We start from the raw sequence: 19063 nt of genomic DNA, 5'->3' as shown, positions 1-19063 counted from the left end.
ATCGCGTTGTGCACATGCGCAGAACAGATCGGTTAAGGACACGAGACAAATGGCGACAAAGTAAACCAAGAGCATAACATTAAACGTTTGGAATAGTTTATAAAGAAAATACAACATTTCTTTAAACAGCACTTTAAAGAACAATGGCGTCGGACGAGGATGAACTTTCTCGAACAGGAGACAAGAAAGGGGTTTGCACGACTTATATTGTGCTACACAGTCAAGGTATGTTTACATTTGATATGGCCACATTTAGGAGGTTCTAAGTAGAACTTCAAAATGCAAAAAGAAGAAACGGGCAAGAAAACAAGCATTAAACTCAAATAGGTTTCACATACATTAGCGGTCGTCACTGATTGCATTGACTGCTATTGATTGCTATTGCTAAGACCCTTCGTTATTTATTATTTATTCTTCTAATTCTTCTATTTATTCTTTATTCATATTTCTAATTTCTATATTTTGTATTGTGTGCAATTTCATTCTAATATATGTAAAATGACAATAAAGGGCATTCTGATTCTGATTTCTTAGCATCAAAATGTTTTTGTGTCCTGCAGACGTCCAGCAGCTCTCCACTTCAAAGCAGGAGGATCCACAGCCCCCCCACGTGAAAAAGGAAGAGGAGAAACTATGGATCACTCAGGAGGCTCTTCAAGAGTGGAAGGAGGCTGATCTCACCAAGTTGCCACTGAGTGGTGTCTCTGTGAAGACCGAAGACCATGAAGACAAACCAGGTGAGTCCTCACGGCTTCATCGCAGTCCAAGTGGGTACAAAACAAATGGCTGGGTGGCGTGTGGCGTCACACCTGTTTACTGTCCACGGGCTCAAACAGACGGCGGGGAAAGCAAGCGGAACTAGGACTGGGTGATATATTGATAATCGATATCGATAATAAACGGCGATTTGTAGGCTTTTAACATACATGTGTTGGATCCCGAATCTGATCCGGAAGTGGAAAGTCAGAAGTCAGAAGTTTCTCAAGAAGAGAGGTTACTTCAAGACATCTCTTAATGATGAGTAGCGTTAGCATTTTAGCGTTTTCTACAACATCGGTATTGTGTAATGTGTTTTGCAGGACTACAAGTGTGTAAAAAACTCAGGTAGAGCTCTTAGCAACCCCGCTTCCTCTATGCTATTGCTGTTATTAGATGTCAAGCAGCTGATTGATCATCAAGAAGAACATCCCTGTCAGCCGCAGGGTGGGATTGCCACTTTGAAGCAGGAAGATCCGCAGCCCCCAAACATTAAAAGAGAAGAAGAGGAATTCTGGATCACCCAGGAGGGGGCTGATCTCACTAAGTTGCCACTGACTGTTGTCTCTGTGAAGACCGAAGATCATGAAGACAAACCACCTCAGTCCTCACAGCATCATCACAGTCCAAGTGAGGAGAACAGAGGGGCGGAGCCACAACACATGACAACAGAAGCTGATGGAGACCACTGTGGAGGATCACAAGCACAGAACCTCTTAGCTCCGCTATCAGATAGTGACGACGTAACGTCACACTCTACTGAGGATGAAGACTGGGATGACACTCTAGAACCTCTGAGCAGCGATACCGACAACAAATACTCTGACTGCTCTAAAAGGAAGACGCCTAAAAAACGTTTGACTTGCTCAGTTTGTTGTAAAAGCTTTTTTCAAAAGAACAATTTGACACAGCACATGAAAACACACACAGGGGAAAGACCATTTGGTTGTTCAATGTGTGGTAAAACATTCAATGACAAGCGGAGTTCGGTGAAACACATGAGAACGCACACAGGCGGAAAACCGGTCAGTTGCTCAGTTTGCGGCAATGCATTTTCACAGGTATCATCCTTAAATATACACATGAGAACGCACACAGGAGAAAAACCTTTTAGTTGCTCATTTTGCAATAAGAAATTCTCACAAAAGATAACAATGCTAACACATGTCAGAATACACACCGGAGAAAAACCTTTTAGTTGCCCGGGTTGTGAGAAAAGCTTCTCTAAAAAAGTAAATATGGTAATACATATGAGAACACACACTGGAGAAAAACCTTTTAGTTGCCCAGACTGTGATAAAAGATTCGCTATAAAGGCACACATGCAGTCACACATGAGAAAACACTCAGTCGAACGACCCTTTCGTTCTTCAGTGCGTGGGGAAACATTGAACGACAAGCAGAGTTCGGTAAAACGCACGAGAACCAAAACAGGAGAAAAACCTTTCAGTTGCTCTGTTTGTGGCAATGCCTTTTCTCAGGTATCGTCTTTAAATATGCATATGAGAACGCACACAGGAGAAAAACCTTTTAGTTGCTCATTTTGCAATAAAAAATTCTCTCAGAAGATAACAATGCTGACACACATGAGAATACACACTGGAGAAAAACCTTTTAGTTGCCCAGATTGTGAGAAAAGCTTCTCTAAAAAAGTAAATATGGTAATACATATGAGGACACACACTGGAGAAAAACCTTTTAGTTGCTCATGTTGTGATAAAAAATTCTCTTGTAAATCAGCAATGCTGAGGCACACAAGGACACACACTGGAGAAAAACCTTTTAGTTGCCCCGATTGTGATAAAAAATTCACTCAGAAGGCACACATGCTGTCACACGTGAGAACACACTCAGGGGAAAAATATTAGTTTTAACTCGTTAACTTTTTTTTAATTAGTTAACTCGTTAATGACGGCGGTCATTTTTTTGATGCACGATTAAAGTGCGTGCCTCCTGTTTGACCCTCGGCCCACACCGTAGTTTGATTGAAGCAAAGTAACTCTGTAGCCACAAGCTGGAACAAATATTGAGCAGAAATGTTATTGTATGTTATTTTATTCGGCCATTTTTATTTATTTATTCCTCTTCTTCCAATTTCTTCTTATTATGCCTATTTTTTCCTCCGCTAACTACTCCTCCACCCAAATGAGTTTGCTACCTACTCAGACTTTTCACAATATTCCCACATTTAGTGTAATTTCATATTTTCTGTGAAAATGTTCCCATTGAAAATGAATGGACATGGTGTCATAATGAAGAAATGACAGAAAGTTAACATTAATGAAAAAGCTAATTATATAACATTGAACAAGTAATATTAACCACTATTTAACCATAGGATTGTCTTCAAACCCACCAGCTGATAGAGTGCATGGATCCACACCCAGACACGGTTGGTTCAATTCCTGATTTGAGCTCAAACTACCAATTTACTCTTCTTTTCATTCTATGTTTTAGCATATTTCCACAGCATTTCAGTCCAGCTTCAGCCTGTGTTCATTCTAAATTTAGATTTTTGTACTTTTTTTTAAAGCCTTTCAGTTTGGCTTCTGCTTTTGAGCATAGTTCGGGCCAATGACATTCTATTTAAATGATGGCTGATGCATTGAATTGCCAATAATGAAGTTGTGAAAACACTGATGTGCTGGTTGATGGGTGGGCTTGTGATAGGAAAATGTTTTTACACCGAGTCCTGCATTTCAAAATAGTTTGTAATACCATTAAAATGTACTAGCGTCCAAAGAGTGAATTGTTTGAGTACCTTCAAAAAAATGTTTTTTGTTTTTCAAGACTAAATTCATAATATGAGGGAAAATTAATGTCATTTTAGTAGAACAGAGCTCATATATTAAAACGTTTTTTTTAAAATAATGTCAGAAACTAAAGTTTTAAGATGGGGTCCTAATGATGAGAAGAAATTTGAAAATTTGGAAAATTAAAACAGCAAAATTTGGGGGAGTATGTATGTATGTATGTATATATAACTTATTAGCATCTCTAACACGTATTGCTTTACAAAATATTAACGTAACAAAGTTACAACCTTTCATTTTATTTTATACTCTGTGGTCTTCGCTGGAAAAAGTCCGAAGTATGAAGAAATTACGAATCTACGGACGAGAATAAAAAGCTGAGTTGACCTAGCCTCCAATTTACACGTACAGTGTTTGCTGTGCAGCAGGATCGGGTCGCACATGCATTACTTGTCCTCACTGATAACAGTTTATAAGAACGACCAAACATTTGACTGGTTTCGTAAATGTAAAAATGTACTATACGGTAAAACCGTGATTTCTCAAGTTGAAAGTGAACAAGGGAAACATCACTTCCACTCCCCCGACACCCGATCCACAGCCACAGGACGACCGAAACTGCTTATTGGAATGCAGCCCGCAGTTGGCTGCCGGATGTAGACGCGTTCTGCGCATGCGTAGAACGGGGATTATTTTGGGGTTCGACTCGATCAGTAACACGAGGCTAATGGCGAAAACGACAAAGTAATCTCATGGAAAACATTAAACGCGTGAAATAGTTACCAAAGGAGACACAATTCACGACGGTTTAGGACATTTCTGGGCTGTTGGAAAGAACTATGGCGTCGGGCGAGGAATTTTCTCGAACAAGAGAGGAGAACGAGCCACAGCTTTGCACGACTTACATTGTGCTACATACTCAAGGTATGTTTACATGTTGTATTTAATCGTTTAACACACTTTATATGCTTAATAACGGAGTCCTATACTTCAACTGTATAGGTGCCCAGATATTTAATAACCATATGATTACAAGATTACAAGCCTTGTCCATTGCAAAAGCGGGACAATTGTAGTCTGCATCACTTCCGGTGTTCAGAAGCTGGCCACATACAATCCTGATCAAAATGTCAAAACCAGTAAAAAAAATTCTATTTACGTCTTAAAGAGTTCTACGTAGAGCTTCAACATGTACAAATTAAATATAAACGAAATTCTGATGTGTCCTGTAGACGACCAGCAGTTGATTGGTGGTCAAGAAGAACGTCCCCAGCAGCCCCTGGGAAGGAGATCCACTTTGAGGCAGGAGGATCCACAGCCCCCCCACGTAAAAGAGGAAGAGTATGACCTCTGCATCCCCCAGGAGGGAGAGTGTCTTCAAGGGTGGGAGGAGGCTGATCTCCCCAAGTTGCCACCGACTGGTGTCCCTGTGAAGACCGAAGACCATGAAGACGGAGCATGTGAGTCCTCGTCCTCACAGCTTCATCACAATCCAAGTGAGCAGAAGATCTCTAATACAAAACAATACAATGCTTTTATATTGCTGGGTTGCATGTGATGCATCCTTGGTTTGTGTACATTTTCTTGGTTAGCGTACTTCAGGGCGTACGTCTTGTCTACATTAGTACTATGTAAAATCTATAGGTGCAGGAAGCCAAATGAGAAGATTTGGAGGCCATCAGTCATGTTACATGGTGGTACCACATACCTGCAGCTGTGATGTGATTTTTATTTTCAGACAACACAATTGAATTATGTTGTCTGCATAAACATATTCCATTCATTTACAACCAACATATTTGCATTTCATCAATTAAACAAATGCCCTGGCTGACTTTTTTGAGTGTGTGTGTGTGTGTGTGTGGCAGGCCATCACTTCACATATTCAGCAATGGACGATGAGAGGCTCATCTTGGGAGTGGAAAACCACACCGTTTTGTACGATACCGCCCATCCTTTTTATAAGGACAATCCAAAAAAGGAGAAAGCATGGGAAGCGATAGCGATGACGTTGGGAGTGGGTGGTAAGTGTTTATGAACATAACATACCTATTAACATTAAAAAAAAAGAGACTTGTTGCATGTTGTAATGTGTAATTCAGTGATGAGCGGTCATTAAAAATATGATTCATTTTTGCAAATATTATTTTTTAAATTATTTTGATCGTAAAATATTTATTGCATGATTAAAAAAAATGTATAGGCCTAAGTAATAACCTATTGAGTGTTATTGACCTGTCACAATATTTTAGGAACCTATATTATTATTATATAAAAATATTTAATAATAATGTATTATTTTTATTATTATTTGTTATATAAATAAGTATTTAATAATTTGTTATTATCATCATATATTAATATTTAATAGTTTTTTATTTTTATTATTATATAAATTAATATGTAATAGTAATTTTATTATTATTATATAAATAATATTTAATAACGATTATTATTATTAGTATTATTAATGTCCCGCGTTTACTCATGTTTTAACCTATTAACGAATGAATTTTAATTGTATCTTTTACTCTGTTTACTTGCTTTTATTCAACTCCATTCTTGTGTCTTTGAGTATTTTGAAAAGCGCTATACAAATAAAATGTATTATTATTATAATATTATTATTATTATTGTTATTAAGTTAAGTGCTCCGAGAAGGCAGCATTTTGTCAATGTACTGTTGTAGGACAAAGGTGGGCCGTAGACATTTTTTAGATTTTCATGTGGGCCCTGAGTTGGTAAAGTTTGGGAACCCCTGGTGTAATTGATGTACACAAATGTACAAAAAAAAATGATTTCAAATGTTTCTCTAGTGGAGGAATGCTGCAAGAGATGGAGGCTTCTCCGTGACCAGTTTGTGAAGTACTCCAAAAAGGACTTTTCAAGTGGCTCTGATGCCGACTCTCAGCGTCCCTGCTACAAGTATGCGGAGATAATGTCATTTCTCCGGCCCCACATACAACATAGGAGGTATTTAATTATTTTGAAGTATAAAGCTATACAAATATTACAATCAACATATTTTTTTGTACGGAGTCTGTATTGTTTGTAGTGTGTACTATAAAAATGACTAATGAGCTCTATTTGTGCTTCATATTTGTCATGAATAGCCCCAAAAGCAACTTGCGCACCCCAACGGTTGCTAGCAGGATGCCTGCCACGGTTGCACCAACACGATCCACAAAAACAACCACAACAACAAGTAGGACTGAAGTAAGTGGTGCTAGCGTGGCGGACCCTGACCGATCACAGACTCCCTCATCTGTAAGTACCGCCCCCTCTCCAGCACCCTCCGTAATGTCCTCAGCGTCAACCTCACGTGAGGTGGAAAGACCCGACCGGTCCCGTAGCCCCATGGAGAGGACAACGCCGCGAGGCTCGCAGGACGTGAAGAGAAGAAGGAGGAGGCGGAGTCCACCTCAGCAGGCCCCGACTTTTCAAGACCGACTACTCGATGTCCTTCAAAAGCCCGCGTCTAAACCAGCGGTGCCAAACACAACAAAAGATGAGGTGTACTACTTTGCCCTGAGTTTGGTGCCCATGATGCTGAGGCTGAGTCAAGATGGCCTCCGGAAGGCCAAACTCCACATATTGCAAACTCTACATTCAATTGAAGATGAGGAGTCACGTATGGCTTAAACAGGCTGCAGAGCTGCACACGTCGCCATGACGACGCCCAGTGGGGGTACTACAGGGACATTTGAGAATTCTATCCACTAAAGTAAATAGTTTTCCTTTTAAGATACCTTATCTAAGGTTATATTTTGTAATAGTTGTGAATAAAATAACTTATTTACCTCAGTGCAACAGCCAATCAATGTTTGGGAAACATTGACAGGAAAGAAGATCCACCAGCTCAGCACTCATCTTTATCTGTCCAGACTCAGCTCTGCCACAAGGTTATGAAAATAACCTTGTACCCGTCTTTGTTGGTTGATGGGATGAACCCAAATACTTGCTTTTTCCTCGCTTGGCGGCAGCAAGCACATCCTTTAAGCTAACTGAATGCATCAACACACAATATGTATTACATTATGATAGTAAAACGCTTATAATTATACAGAGATAAGTAAACAGTACAAGAAATGGATTATAGTTATTTATCAACATTGTACAAACTATTTCATGCATTACAAACATGCTATTTCATAATAAACATAAAAAATACACTTTTTTACTTACTCTATGAAGTCAAAATACACCGTGGATATGCATTCAAATACGGCTGGTGTTTACAAGAACTTCCTGTATGCAAGGCGAGTTATCGCGTGAACTCAACAGAAGTGAGAACCCACGTGAACATCTGCTTTTTTTTTTAGTATAAATATCATCCATTGATATGGAAGCCCGTTTTCGCCACTGAAAAAAAATATATCGAAATTACGAAACAAAAAGTCGAACTTTTGATATAAAGTCGAAATTATGAATTATTACCACGTTCTCCTTGGTGAGAGTAGACAACTTCCTTAGCATCTACTGCGTTCACATCAGCTAGCTTGGAGATGTTAGCTAGCATTACACACTGATTTTATCCATTTTACTGGCTTGCTTGTTGATAGCTACTTTGATTGGTGACGTCAGGACATTTGTTGACGTAGGAGGAGTCTTAGTTTTGGTTGACGGCGTGGAAAGTTCCATAGCGTAACCGTGATCAGTCGTTGTAGAACTCTTGGAAGTCCACCGTTAGCTTAGCTTAGGCTTTGGCCTTTCCCTGAATTACTTTCTTTTCTTTAAACAGCAGTTCAGGTCCGTTTCAGAAAGCCCTAGATGATTAATTTTTGCTTTTAAGAATATTGGCAAAATCTTTAATGTCTATGAAGTGAAAAAAGCGAGGTAAACATTGTATTTCCGGGTATAGAGCTTAAAAGAAGTTGCCTGCTCCGACCGCCATCTTGCCGATGTTGTTGAAAAGAAAGATTTCATTTTGAGTATTTCTTTAAAAATGTATAATGGGGCGATATAGAAAAGGACAAAAAAGGAAAAATACAGACCTTTGGGAAAGAGCAGGAGGCAAAGAGACAGTCATACGTTCATTTGTGGCGAATGGATTCACAAGGGCCACCATCCCGGGCCCGGAGAGATGGGTCGTCATTGCTCGGCATCTTTTTGGAGAATCCGATCTACGGCTTCAGAAATGGCTAAGAACCGTTTGGGTTGAAAACCGCAGAGGAATTCGGAACGATCTTCTAAAAGAAACAGGTAATGCTTTAGACGTTTCTTTGTTGATTGTGTTTTACACGGTGGCCGAGTGGTTAGTTTGTTCTCGCCGTGAGTGCGTGGGTTTTCTCCGGGTACTCCGGTTTAGCATACCTAGCATGAACGGTTGTTCGTCTACACATGCCCTGTGATTGGCTGGCGACCTGTACAGACTGTGACCACATTGCCGCTTATTGTGTTTACGTACCACGTCCTCTTTGCCGTGGAGGAGCAACAGCAAATCAATCAATGTCGTACGACATTGGAAACATTTAGCCGCCGCTAACTTTAACACAAACATGTTCCACAATAATTCCTACTTGTCTTGTAGGTGTCCAGCAGCTGATTGAGTATCAACAAGAACAGAAGGGGATCACTACTTTAAAGCAGGAGGATCCACTGCTCCTTCACATTAAACAGGAAGAGGAGGAAGTCTGGATCACTCAGGAGGGAGAGTGTCTTCTCAGGAAGGAGGAGGTCGGGCTCACCATGCTGCCACTGACTGTTGTCTCTGTGAAGACCGAAGAGCATGAAGACAAACCACCTGAGTCCTCACAGCTTCATCACAATCCAAGTGAGGAGAACAGAGGAGCGGAGCCTCCGAGCAGCATCTCGCCACAACACATGACAACAGAAGCTGATGGAGACCACTGTGGAGGAGCAGAAACTGACAACCTCATAGCTCCACTATCAGATAGTGACGACATAACGTCACACTCTGAGGATGATGACAGAGACGACACCCAAGAACATTTGAGCAGCGATACAGACGATGAAGGCGATATGAGGACTCACACTGACAACAAACACTCTAAAAAGAAGACAGGTAAACACCTGACCTGCTCGGTTTGTTCTAAAAGCTTTTTTATAAGTGTAATTTGAATCAACACATGAGAACCCACACAGGAGAAAAACCCTTTAGTTGCTCAGTTTGTGGTAAAAGATTCACTCTGAAGTCAAATATGGCACCACACATGAGATTACACACAGGGGAAAGACCTTTTAGTTGCTCAGTTTGTGGTCAAGGATTCTGTCACAAGTCTAATATGGCATCCCATATGAAAACACACACAGGGGAAAGACCCTTCAGTTGTTCAATGTGTGTTAAAACCTTCAATGACAAGCGAAGTTTGGTCAAACACATGAGAACGCACACAGGAGAAAAACCTTTCAGTTGCTCAGTTTGTGACAAAGCATTTTCTCAGGTATCATCTTTAAATATACATATGAAAAGGCACACAGAAGAAAACCTTTATAGTTGTTCAGTTTGTGGCAAAACTCTCAATGACAAGCAAAGTTTGGTCAAACACGTGAGAACGCACACGGGTGAAAAACCTTTCGGTTGCTCACATTGCAATAAGAAGTTCTGTCAGAAGGTAACAATGCTGAGACACATGAGAATACACACTGGAGAAAAACCTTTTAGTTGCCCAGACTGCCATAAAAGCTTTTCTCAAGAAGTAAATATGGTCGTACATATGAGAACGCACACTAGAGAAAAACCTTTTAGTTGCCCCGACTGTGATAACAGATTCACTATGAAGTCACATTTGCTGTCACACCTGAGAACACACACAGTGTAAAAGCCTTTCAGTTGGTACCGGTTTCAGGGTTTACCGCGGTTTGTAAATACTGCTCATTGTATCATTCATGCAGTATTTTGTTGTGTTCTGTAGGGCTGGGTAATTTGACTTTGCTGAAATCCGGGCACCTTAACCACAGTGATGTTAGCTTGTTGTTATTGTTGACATATTACTCACGTTGAGGGTCAGCAAATGTGGAGATGCGACTCAGACTGAGTCATGGGAAATGTTTTTTTTGCTGTTTCTATACTGCATGTGTGCTTTGGTGCTTGCCTGTCAATACAGTTGGGGACACCATTAAAATGTACTTACGTTCAAGTAGGGTATTTTCTGAGTACTGTGATTGAGACAAGCAATTGATTAGTCATTACCCGTTCGGCCTTTTTCCTCAGATAGCAGGGGATTTGGATCCAAGTGAATTTCCGCAAAGTAGGATTCAGTATTAATAAACTGAATATTTTTGAAGTTAGAGCATGGAAAAACTTTTTATGACTTTCCATATATATATTTTCAAGATTATGAGAGCCCTGTAATCATGAAATAAAACTCCAATAGTCACTATTACACTCCTATTATTCTGTGTTGACATCACATTGCAGACTACGGGATCACAGTTGCCATGAGCACTTAGCAAACTAGCAAGCTAACTAGTTAGCCTGCCAAATTTACATATTCTAACCTTAAAGGAATAAAATTTGAATATGAGAAACAAATCAATAAAGTTTAAATTTTGGGAATATTAAGTTGGGGCAAAAGTAAAACGTGTGAAAAGTCATAATCACGAAAAGAAAATATACGAGAACAAAGTGGAAAATTGTACAATAAAAAAAACAGCAGAAATTTAAAAAAGCTGTAATTTATCAAAGTCGCATCTTTTCCTTTGGCCCTTGCTGGAAAAGGTCTGGACACCATTGATTTAGTAGAAGCTGTATGAAGAAATGACGAATCTGCGGACAAGAATAAAAAGCTGAGTTGACATATCGGTCTTTACAGCTATTGGAATCCATAGCAGACGGAGACACGTTTTGCACATGCGCAGAACGGAGCTGATTTCCGGTATGGCTCGCTTAGGAGCACGAGGCACTTGTCGAAGGCGACACAGTAATTTAATGAAAAAAACAGGAATCCGGTGAAATTGTTGATAATTAAGAGATAATCTACGACTACTGACGAAATTTCTGGGCTATGTGAAAGAAAGATGGCGTCGGGCGAGGAGAAACTTTCTCGAACAAGAGAGAAGAACGAGCGAAAACAACAACCGGATGTTTGCAAGACTTACATTGTGCTAGCTACTCAAGGTATGATTACATGCTGTATTAATCATTTAACACACTTTCTATCTTTCTATCTCTGATCTATGGAGTCAATTATACTCCATAAACGAGGTTTGTCCAGCTGTGGTAGTTGAAAACAAGGACAAGGAAGCATTTTAGCATGACAATCCTTTGTGTCCTGCAGACGTCCAGCAGCTGATTGGTCATCAAGGAGAACGTCCCCCTCAACTGCTGGCGGGGAGTTCCATTTTGAAGCAGGAGGATCCACAGACACCCAAGGTTAAAGAGGAAGAGGAGGCACTCCGGATCACTCAGGAGGGCCTTCAAGGGCAGGAGGAGGTTGATCTCAGCAGGCTGCCACTGACTGGTGTCTCTGTGAAGACTGAGGACCATGAAGACAAACCACGTGAGTCCTCACAGCTTCTATTGGTGACCTTCAGTCTTTGCTCTTTTTGCCACATTTTTTATGTTTTTTTTTCTCAACATTTTTCTTTATTTTTTTTTAGCAGTCTCTGTGGATTTTCATATCATAATATTATGACTTTATTCCCAGAATATTTTTACTTTATTATCACAATATTATAACTTTTCAACCAACGAAATTTGTACTTCTTTTTACTAATTTTTAATAACTTTTTTTCCTCATATCACAGTGTTTTAATAATTAACATCCTGTCTACTAAAGTTTTTTTGATATTACATGATTATTCTTTTGCATCTTTTGTTTTCAACGTGTTCACTTTTTTTTCTCCAAAATTACAGCTGTGATTTCTATTTCTGCTGTTTCAAAAAAAAATTCAACTTTTCAAACGGTAAACTTTTTCTTTTTCTTGTTGTCATGACTTTATTCTCCGTAATATTTTGACTTTATTATTGTAACATAACTTTTGATGCAACCTAATTTTCCAAACATTCAAACTTTAATGTTACGACGTTAAAAATCAGTTTTCTTTAATATTTCAACACACATACGGCTGTGTGAAAAAGTGATTGGCCCCTAAAGCTAATAATAAGTCTGTTGGGCCACCGTTAGCAGCTGCAGCAAATGCAATCAAGCGTTTATGCTAACTTGCAATGAGTCTGGACAGTCCGAAGTTTCTCAAGAAAAAAAAAAGGTTACTTCAAGATGCTTTAGCATTTTAGCTTTGCTAGCAAGTAAACAGAGGAGCAGATCTGCTTACAGACACGGCCATATAAGGAAGTCTGCCTCTGTGATGTCACAAATGGGCTCACTTCCAAATGCGCAAAACTCATTACCTGAAACACACTTGATTTGAATTTGAATAATTCATTCTTGTCCTGCAGGTGTCCAGCAGCTGGTTGGTCGTCAAGGTGAACTTCCCCATCATCCGCAGGGAGGAATCTCATCTATGAAGCAGGAGGGTCCACAGCCCCCCCACATTAAAGAGGAAGAGGAGGAACTATGGACAACTCAGGAGGGAGAATGTCTTCTCGGGAAGGAGGGGGCTGATCTCACCAGGTTGCCACTGACTGTTGTCTCTGTGAAGACCGAAGACCATGAAGACAAACCACCTGAGTCCTCACAGCTTCATCACAGTCCAAGTGAGGAGAACAGGGGGGCGGAGCCACAACACATGACAACAGAAGCAGAAGCAGACAACCTCTTAGCTCCACTATCAGATAGTGATGACGTAACGTCACACTCTCCTGAGGATGATGACAGAGGCAACACCCAAGAACCTTTGAGCAGCGATACAGACTGTGAAGATGATATGAGGACTCACACCGACAACAAACGCTATGTATGCTCTAAAAAGAAGACGGGTAAAAAACGTTTCCGCTGCTTAGTTTGTGATAAAACCTTTTTTTATCAGAGCTACTTCGATCGACATGTGCAGACACACGGGAGGGCAAAAGTTTTTAGTTGCTCAGTTTGCTGTCAAGGATTCTCTGTGAAATCGCACATGCTGTCACACATGACGACACACACAGGAGAAAGACCTTTTAGTTGCTCAGCTTGTGGCAGCACATTTTCTCAGATGTCATCTTTGAATAGACACTTGAGAACGCATACTGGAGAAAAACCTTTTACTTGCTCAGTATGTGGCGACACATTTTCTCAGACATCGTCTTTGAATACACACATGAGAACACACACAGGAGAAAAACCGTTCAGCTGTTCAAGCTGCGGCAAAAGCTTTGCGAAAAAGATTAATATGGTATCGCATATGAGAACGCACACCGGAGAAAAACCTTTCAGTTGCACAGTTTGTGGTCAAGGATTCGCTCACAAGTCAACCGTGGTATCACACATGAGAACGCACACGGGGGAAAAACCTTTCAGTTGCTCAGTATGTGGCGACACATTTACTCAGACGTCGTCTTTGAATACGCACATGAGAACGCACACAGGAGAAAAACCTTTTAGTTGCTCAAACTGCGGCAGGCGGTTTGCAAAAAAGGGAAATATGGTTTTACACATGAGGACGCACTCAGGAGAAAAACCTTTCAGTTGCTCAGTTTGTAGCGATGCATTTTCTCAGGTATCGTCTTTAAATACACACATGAGAACACACACAGGAGAAAAACCTTTTAGTTGCCCAGACTGCGATAAAAGCTTCACGCAAAAGGCACACATGCGGTCACATATGAGAACACACTCAGGGGAAACCCATTTTAGTGATTCGGATTGGTAGGACCAGTTTTCTGTCCAGGTTGTTCTTCCTGAGGACATGTAGGGAATGTAACCGCTGCTGTGCCTTCTTCACTACGGCTGTGATGTTGTGTGTCCAGGAGAGGTCCTCAGAGTGGTCACAGCTTCCTCGTGTTCCCCGTTGAGGAGTGACATGTGATTTTTTTCTGTGTATCCTGAACTCCGTTGTGGACGTTCAGAGACCAGATGGACACTTTTTCTACCTCTGCTCTGTGCGATGCATACTTGAAAATGCTGTTGGTTGCGTGGGAAGGAATACATTTGGGGACTTGGTACACAGCCCTGAGGAGGAGTACCTGTGCTTAGTGAGTGTGGATGCGAGATGATGATAATTTCTTTCAGGTGTGTGCACTGATTTTGACTGTTTGGTCATTTCAGTGGACTTGGATGTACATGTGGATGTAGCTAATGACAGGCCAGGTAAAGAACTCAGTGTTGTCCCGGTTCTTTGGTCTAACTATTTGCTATTTAAAATATGAATGTTGTGGATGTTAATGACAGCACAGGGACACCGTTTATGCCAAGGGTTAGGTTAGAACAGATTCAGGACAGGAAGTACTTTGTTGGAATAGGTAACTGTGTCTCAGACCAAATGGCTATAACCTGTGGTGTTCCCCAGGGATCAATCCCGGTGCCGCTATTGTTCAATCTGTACATGCTCTTTTTAGGCTAGCTAATATGCAGCCACGATGTGTCCTACCACAACTATGCAGATGATACTCAGATCTACGTGTCACTGATGTGCGTGCAAAACAACTTTCTTTGGCTAAACTCGGACAAAACTGAAGTTATTTTTATAGTTTTATGGAATGATTTATGGAATTTTATGTCATGACTTGACAATGTTTTGTTTCTGGAATGATTTTATGAAGTGATTTTACCCTTCTTTTCTGTGAAGCACTTTGAATTACGTATGAATGGTGCTCTATAAATAAACTGGCCGTGCCATTAGCCATTTATTAGCCTTTGTGCTTGAAGTGCTGTGTTTGTCAGAGAGGACAAAAAATAAAAGTTGCATCATTGAACTCCAGCCGTTGAATGTTTAATAAACAAACATTTACACAAAGTAAACATATCCAGTCCCATGCTGAATGATGTATAGGTACACTTATTATAGATAAAAACCTCGGATTAAATATGAGTTAACTACTATATGTCTTTTAATCATGCTAAAATATTTTAATTGATTGACAGCCATCATTTTAATACATAAGCTTTTTAATTATTTTTTACCTGCATGATCAAGAGCACATTATAAGCCATTCCAGTACAAATAAACCAAATACATCTCAAACATTTAAATTATTTTATAATCCATTCCCTTTACTCGGGAATAAATAAGCATTTTTATCACCACTTTCTCAAATCTAATCAATCTACATACAATTCATATAATTTAAAATCCTTAAATTCTTCGACCCAAATATGTATATGTGTGTACTTGTACGTATGTGTGTTCGCGCTATATATTTCCCCCTTCCACACAAAAGTCCAATAGGCGGCGATAATGCACGTGCCAGCCGTCGATAAACAGAAAGAAGACGAAGAAGAAGAAGAAAAGGCGGAAGTTAATGCAGTAGTCAGACGACACGGAGCAAATGGTGACGGTGACGAAGTAATCTAATGGAGAAACATTCAAATTCGTGGAATATTTGATTAAGAGGAATAATTGCGACGGCTGACGACATTTTTTTTAAAAGAACGATGGCGTCGGGCGGAAAGGAACTTTCTCGAACAAGAGAGGAAAAGGAGCGACAGCAACAACCCGATATTTACGCCACTCACATTGTGCTACATAGTCAAGGTATGTTTACATGTTGAATTTAAACATCCAACACACTTTCTGTGTTTAATATCGGGAGTCAATGAGACTGCATGAACGGGTTTCGTCCAATTGTGGCAGCTAGGTCAACTCATGTTTTGCTAATGACAAGGTTCATTTCCTTACACGGCTTTAAGTGTCTTGTACCGCTAGAAGTCCCAAATCATTTCATAAACACGATAAAGATTACAAATATTTGTCTGTTGTGAAAAAGTATCAGTTATATCAAAAGGGGGTAACGTTGCTGGGTTTCAATCACGTGACCCGGAGGCCTTACGCATCACTTCCGGGTGCAAATGTGTATCAGTATTATGGAATGACGGGAATGACAACATTACAAGGAAGTACTATGGATGTATAAAGAATCAATAATAATACAAAATATAAATACTCACCAGCTTGGGAGAGCAAATGGAAGAAGAATATTAATATTTGTATATATTTTTTATTATTGATTTTCAGGATCTTTGAAGACTAATGCAACTCAACAAAGAGAGAAAGCTTTTGTGCCTTTGCCATCAGTCTGAATACCTTTGTGTCCTGCAGACGTCCAGCAGCTGATTGGTCATCCAGAACAACGTCCCCCTCAGCCATTGTGGGGGGTGTCCAGTATAAAGCAGGAGGATCCACAGCCCCCATTTGTTAAAGAAGAAGAAGAGGAACTACAGATCACTCAGGAGGGTTTTCTAAGGCGGGAGGAGTCTGATCTCAGTAAGTCGCCACTGACTGGTGTCTCTGTGAAGACTGAAGACCATGAAGACAAACCAGGTGAGTCCTAACGGCTTCATCATAGTCCATAGTGTGTAGGGGGGGTGGTGGTCATGATGATGATGATGCTCTCTTTAGTCATGATGTGGTTCGTGCCGGATTTCCGCACATAGTCGTGGCTCAGCAGCGTAAAGAGCAGAGGGCTCAGCGCAAATCCATGTGGGGCTCCTGTGTTCAAGCATGACGGTCTTGAAGTTGATTTTGCCGACTTGCACTGTAACTAAAACTTAAACTGTATTATGGAAAGCAGGAAGTGAACAAATGTAACAGTTACTGATTGTAAAAGTACCAGATGGAGGGGTAGGATTTAATAAGCTTTGCTTCTTCCTACTCCTTTTGGACATGTGGAACTGGGAACTGATTATGGGATGCATTCAATTGTAATCTGATGCATGTTCAAATGAAATAAAACCATTACCATTACCATAATACAAACCTTCAATGATCATATACCACAATCGTTTGTATGTGTTCTGCAGATTACCAGCAGCTGATTGATTATCAAGAACATCTCCGTCAGACGCAGTGGGGGAACTCCACTTTGAAACAGGAGGATCCACAACATTCCAACATTAAACAGGAAGAAGGGGAATTCTGGATCACCCGAGAGGGAGAGTATCTTCTAGGGGAGGAAGAGGCTGATCCACTGACTGGTGTCTCTGTGAAGACTGAAGACCATGAAGACAAACCACCTGAGTCCTTACAGCTTCATTATCGTGAGGAGAACACAGGAAGCTACATCTCACTACAACACATAACAGAAGCTGATGGAGGATCACAAACAAACAAAACAAACCCCTCAGCTCCTCTATCAGATAGTGACGACACAATGTCACACTCTCCTGAGGACGAAGACCGAGACGTCACCCAGGAACCTTTGAGCAGCGATCCAGACTGGGAGGGTGATATGAGGACTCACACTCACAACAAACGCTCTGGAAAGAAGAGGGGTAAAAAGCGTTTCACTTGCTCTGTTTGTGCTAAAAGCTTTATTTATAGAAGCTATTTGACGGAGCACATGAGAACACACACAGGAGAAAAACCTTTTAGTTGCTCGTACTGCGATAAGAGCTTTGCTAAAAAAGCAGTTATGGTAATTCATATGAGGACGCACACCGGAGAAAAACCTTTCAGCTGCTCATTCTGCGGTAGAAGCTTTGCTCAGAAGGTAGACATGGTAAATCACATGAGAGTACACACCGGAGAAAGACCTTTCAGTTGCTCGGTTTGTGGCGACGCATTTTCTCGTGTCACGACTTTAACTATTCATATGAGAAGCCACACTGGAGAAAAACCTTTTATTTGCTCATGTTGCCATAAAAGCTTTGCTCAAAAGGCAAACATGCGCTCGCACATGAGAACGCACTCGGACGAAAAGGGAACACACTCGGTAGAAACCTACTATAGTTGTTCAGACTGCGGTCAAATCTTCAACAACAAAGTACATTTGATATCCCATATGAGGACGCACACAGAAGACAAACCCGTTAGCTGCTCCGTGTGCGGCGATACATTTGCTCTCAGTTCGTCTTTGTATCGACACATGAGAACACACAGGATGTCCGCTGTCAATCATGATGAGGATGATACGGTTATAACAGATATGAATTTATAACTGAGTAGTAATGCATGGGGTAAAATATACATATTTAAATAGACATATAGAAATAGCTCAAACATGAAACTTATCTGTAGAAATAAGTTTGATAATGTTCCAGATGTTCCTTTCTAAATGCCCATGTATATCATATATCATATATCATATAGCTGACCTACACATAAATCATAATGAGTCATAAATGAGAATGGTAAATTAACTTTGAGCAAGTCATTATAATGGGATTTATGTTTGAATGATGTCTGTTTTCATATTTCACTGATCTCTATTATATAATGCATGTATTTTTCATTAAAAGTGTTTGTACGGTTATGGTTTTGTTTCTTTTGAACATGCATACAGTTTACATTGAATGGCTTCCTTTCATAATTCCACTTGTCCCAAAGTCCTAAAGAACTTGACTAGTCGGTGGTATTTTTTGGTGGTGAGTTTTTCCCTATTTGTTTAAATAAAGTTAAACCTAAATCTCAAACCTGAATGTTCCCTTATCTTCATTAAATCACGACTTGTTACACTCAATCAGACGGTCACTTAGTCAAAGTACAAGAAGGACTGGGAGTCAAACCCTGATTTAGATAAAGGTTAGTTCAAGGAAAACTGTAATTTTGGGTGAATT

The 19063-nt window shown here is 40.2% G+C and overlaps 4 protein-coding genes and 1 long non-coding RNA gene across 6 annotated transcripts; 4 read left to right on the top strand and 1 right to left on the bottom strand.

The window, feature by feature from the left end:
* Window positions 1–32: 32 nt before the first annotated feature.
* On the top strand, window positions 33–2898 carry LOC131128131 (uncharacterized). Its single transcript, XM_058070715.2, has 3 exons — window positions 33–225; window positions 561–737; window positions 1153–2898. Exons 1-3 carry the CDS (start codon window positions 144–146, stop codon window positions 2622–2624), a joined length of 1731 nt encoding a protein of 576 aa, XP_057926698.2. The 5' UTR covers window positions 33–143; the 3' UTR covers window positions 2625–2898.
* A 1269-nt stretch (window positions 2899–4167) lies between these two features.
* On the top strand, window positions 4168–7629 carry LOC131128127 (uncharacterized). Of its 2 annotated transcripts, none has more exons than XM_058070712.2 (5): window positions 4168–4433; window positions 4742–4969; window positions 5378–5533; window positions 6326–6482; window positions 6623–7629. In XM_058070712.2, exons 1-5 carry the CDS (start codon window positions 4349–4351, stop codon window positions 7149–7151), a joined length of 1155 nt encoding a protein of 384 aa, XP_057926695.2. In that variant the 5' UTR covers window positions 4168–4348; the 3' UTR covers window positions 7152–7629. The 2 variants fall into 2 exon arrangements, with proteins under 2 accessions (XP_057926695.2, XP_057926694.2); XM_058070711.2 differs by having other exon boundaries at window positions 4742–5005.
* LOC144898256 (uncharacterized) lies at window positions 4200–8813 on the bottom strand. The gene is made up of 3 exons (XR_013627151.1): window positions 8504–8813; window positions 7310–7513; window positions 4200–5020 (listed from the first exon to the last, which is right to left on the bottom strand). It is a non-coding gene; the product is annotated as an uncharacterized LOC144898256 (long non-coding RNA).
* On the top strand, window positions 7867–9600 carry LOC131128087 (uncharacterized). The gene is made up of 2 exons (XM_078789457.1): window positions 7867–8711; window positions 9040–9600. The coding sequence occupies exons 1-2, from the start codon at window positions 8462–8464 to the stop codon at window positions 9588–9590; spliced, it is 801 nt and encodes a 266-aa protein (XP_078645583.1). The 5' UTR covers window positions 7867–8461; the 3' UTR covers window positions 9591–9600.
* Window positions 9601–11346: 1746 nt separating this feature from the next.
* Window positions 11347–18843, top strand: LOC131128112 (uncharacterized). Its single transcript, XM_078789249.1, has 7 exons — window positions 11347–11589; window positions 11750–11971; window positions 12871–14218; window positions 14859–14870; window positions 15901–16043; window positions 16608–16829; window positions 17309–18843. The coding sequence occupies exons 1-7, from the start codon at window positions 11490–11492 to the stop codon at window positions 18442–18444; spliced, it is 3183 nt and encodes a 1060-aa protein (XP_078645375.1). The 5' UTR covers window positions 11347–11489; the 3' UTR covers window positions 18445–18843.
* The last annotated feature ends 220 nt before the right edge of the window (window positions 18844–19063 follow it).

Source organism: Doryrhamphus excisus, linkage group LG3 (genome assembly GCF_037039965.1).
Source record: "Doryrhamphus excisus strain RoL-2023G ecotype Guam linkage group LG3, RoL_Dexc_Guam_v1.1, whole genome shotgun sequence".
NCBI classification, from domain to species: domain Eukaryota; kingdom Metazoa; phylum Chordata; class Actinopteri; order Syngnathiformes; family Syngnathidae; genus Doryrhamphus; species Doryrhamphus excisus.
The sequence above is the reverse complement of the archived record's forward strand: the minus strand, read 5'-3'. Positions and strand labels throughout refer to the sequence as shown.

Bases quoted from the DNA above. Each gene is read 5' to 3' on its own strand.
- LOC131128087 (XM_078789457.1), top strand. From the start codon at position 8,462: ATGGGGCGATATAGAAAAGGACAAAAAAGGAAAAATACAGACCTTTGG. The intron at 8,712-9,039 runs GTAATGCTTTAG...CTTGTCTTGTAG, and splicing joins CGATCTTCTAAAAGAAACAG to GTGTCCAGCAGCTGATTGAG.
- LOC131128112 (XM_078789249.1), top strand. From the start codon at position 11,490: ATGGCGTCGGGCGAGGAGAAACTTTCTCGAACAAGAGAGAAGAACGAG. The intron at 16,044-16,607 runs GTATGTTTACAT...TGTGTCCTGCAG, and splicing joins CATTGTGCTACATAGTCAAG to ACGTCCAGCAGCTGATTGGT. The intron at 16,830-17,308 runs GTGAGTCCTAAC...TGTGTTCTGCAG, and splicing joins AGACCATGAAGACAAACCAG to ATTACCAGCAGCTGATTGAT.
- LOC131128131 (XM_058070715.2), top strand. From the start codon at position 144: ATGGCGTCGGACGAGGATGAACTTTCTCGAACAGGAGACAAGAAAGGG. The intron at 226-560 runs GTATGTTTACAT...TGTGTCCTGCAG, and splicing joins TATTGTGCTACACAGTCAAG to ACGTCCAGCAGCTCTCCACT. The intron at 738-1,152 runs GTGAGTCCTCAC...TGCTGTTATTAG, and splicing joins AGACCATGAAGACAAACCAG to ATGTCAAGCAGCTGATTGAT.
- LOC131128127 (XM_058070711.2), top strand. From the start codon at position 4,349: ATGGCGTCGGGCGAGGAATTTTCTCGAACAAGAGAGGAGAACGAGCCA. The intron at 4,434-4,741 runs GTATGTTTACAT...TGTGTCCTGTAG, and splicing joins CATTGTGCTACATACTCAAG to ACGACCAGCAGTTGATTGGT. The intron at 5,534-6,325 runs GTAAGTGTTTAT...ATGTTTCTCTAG, and splicing joins GATGACGTTGGGAGTGGGTG to TGGAGGAATGCTGCAAGAGA.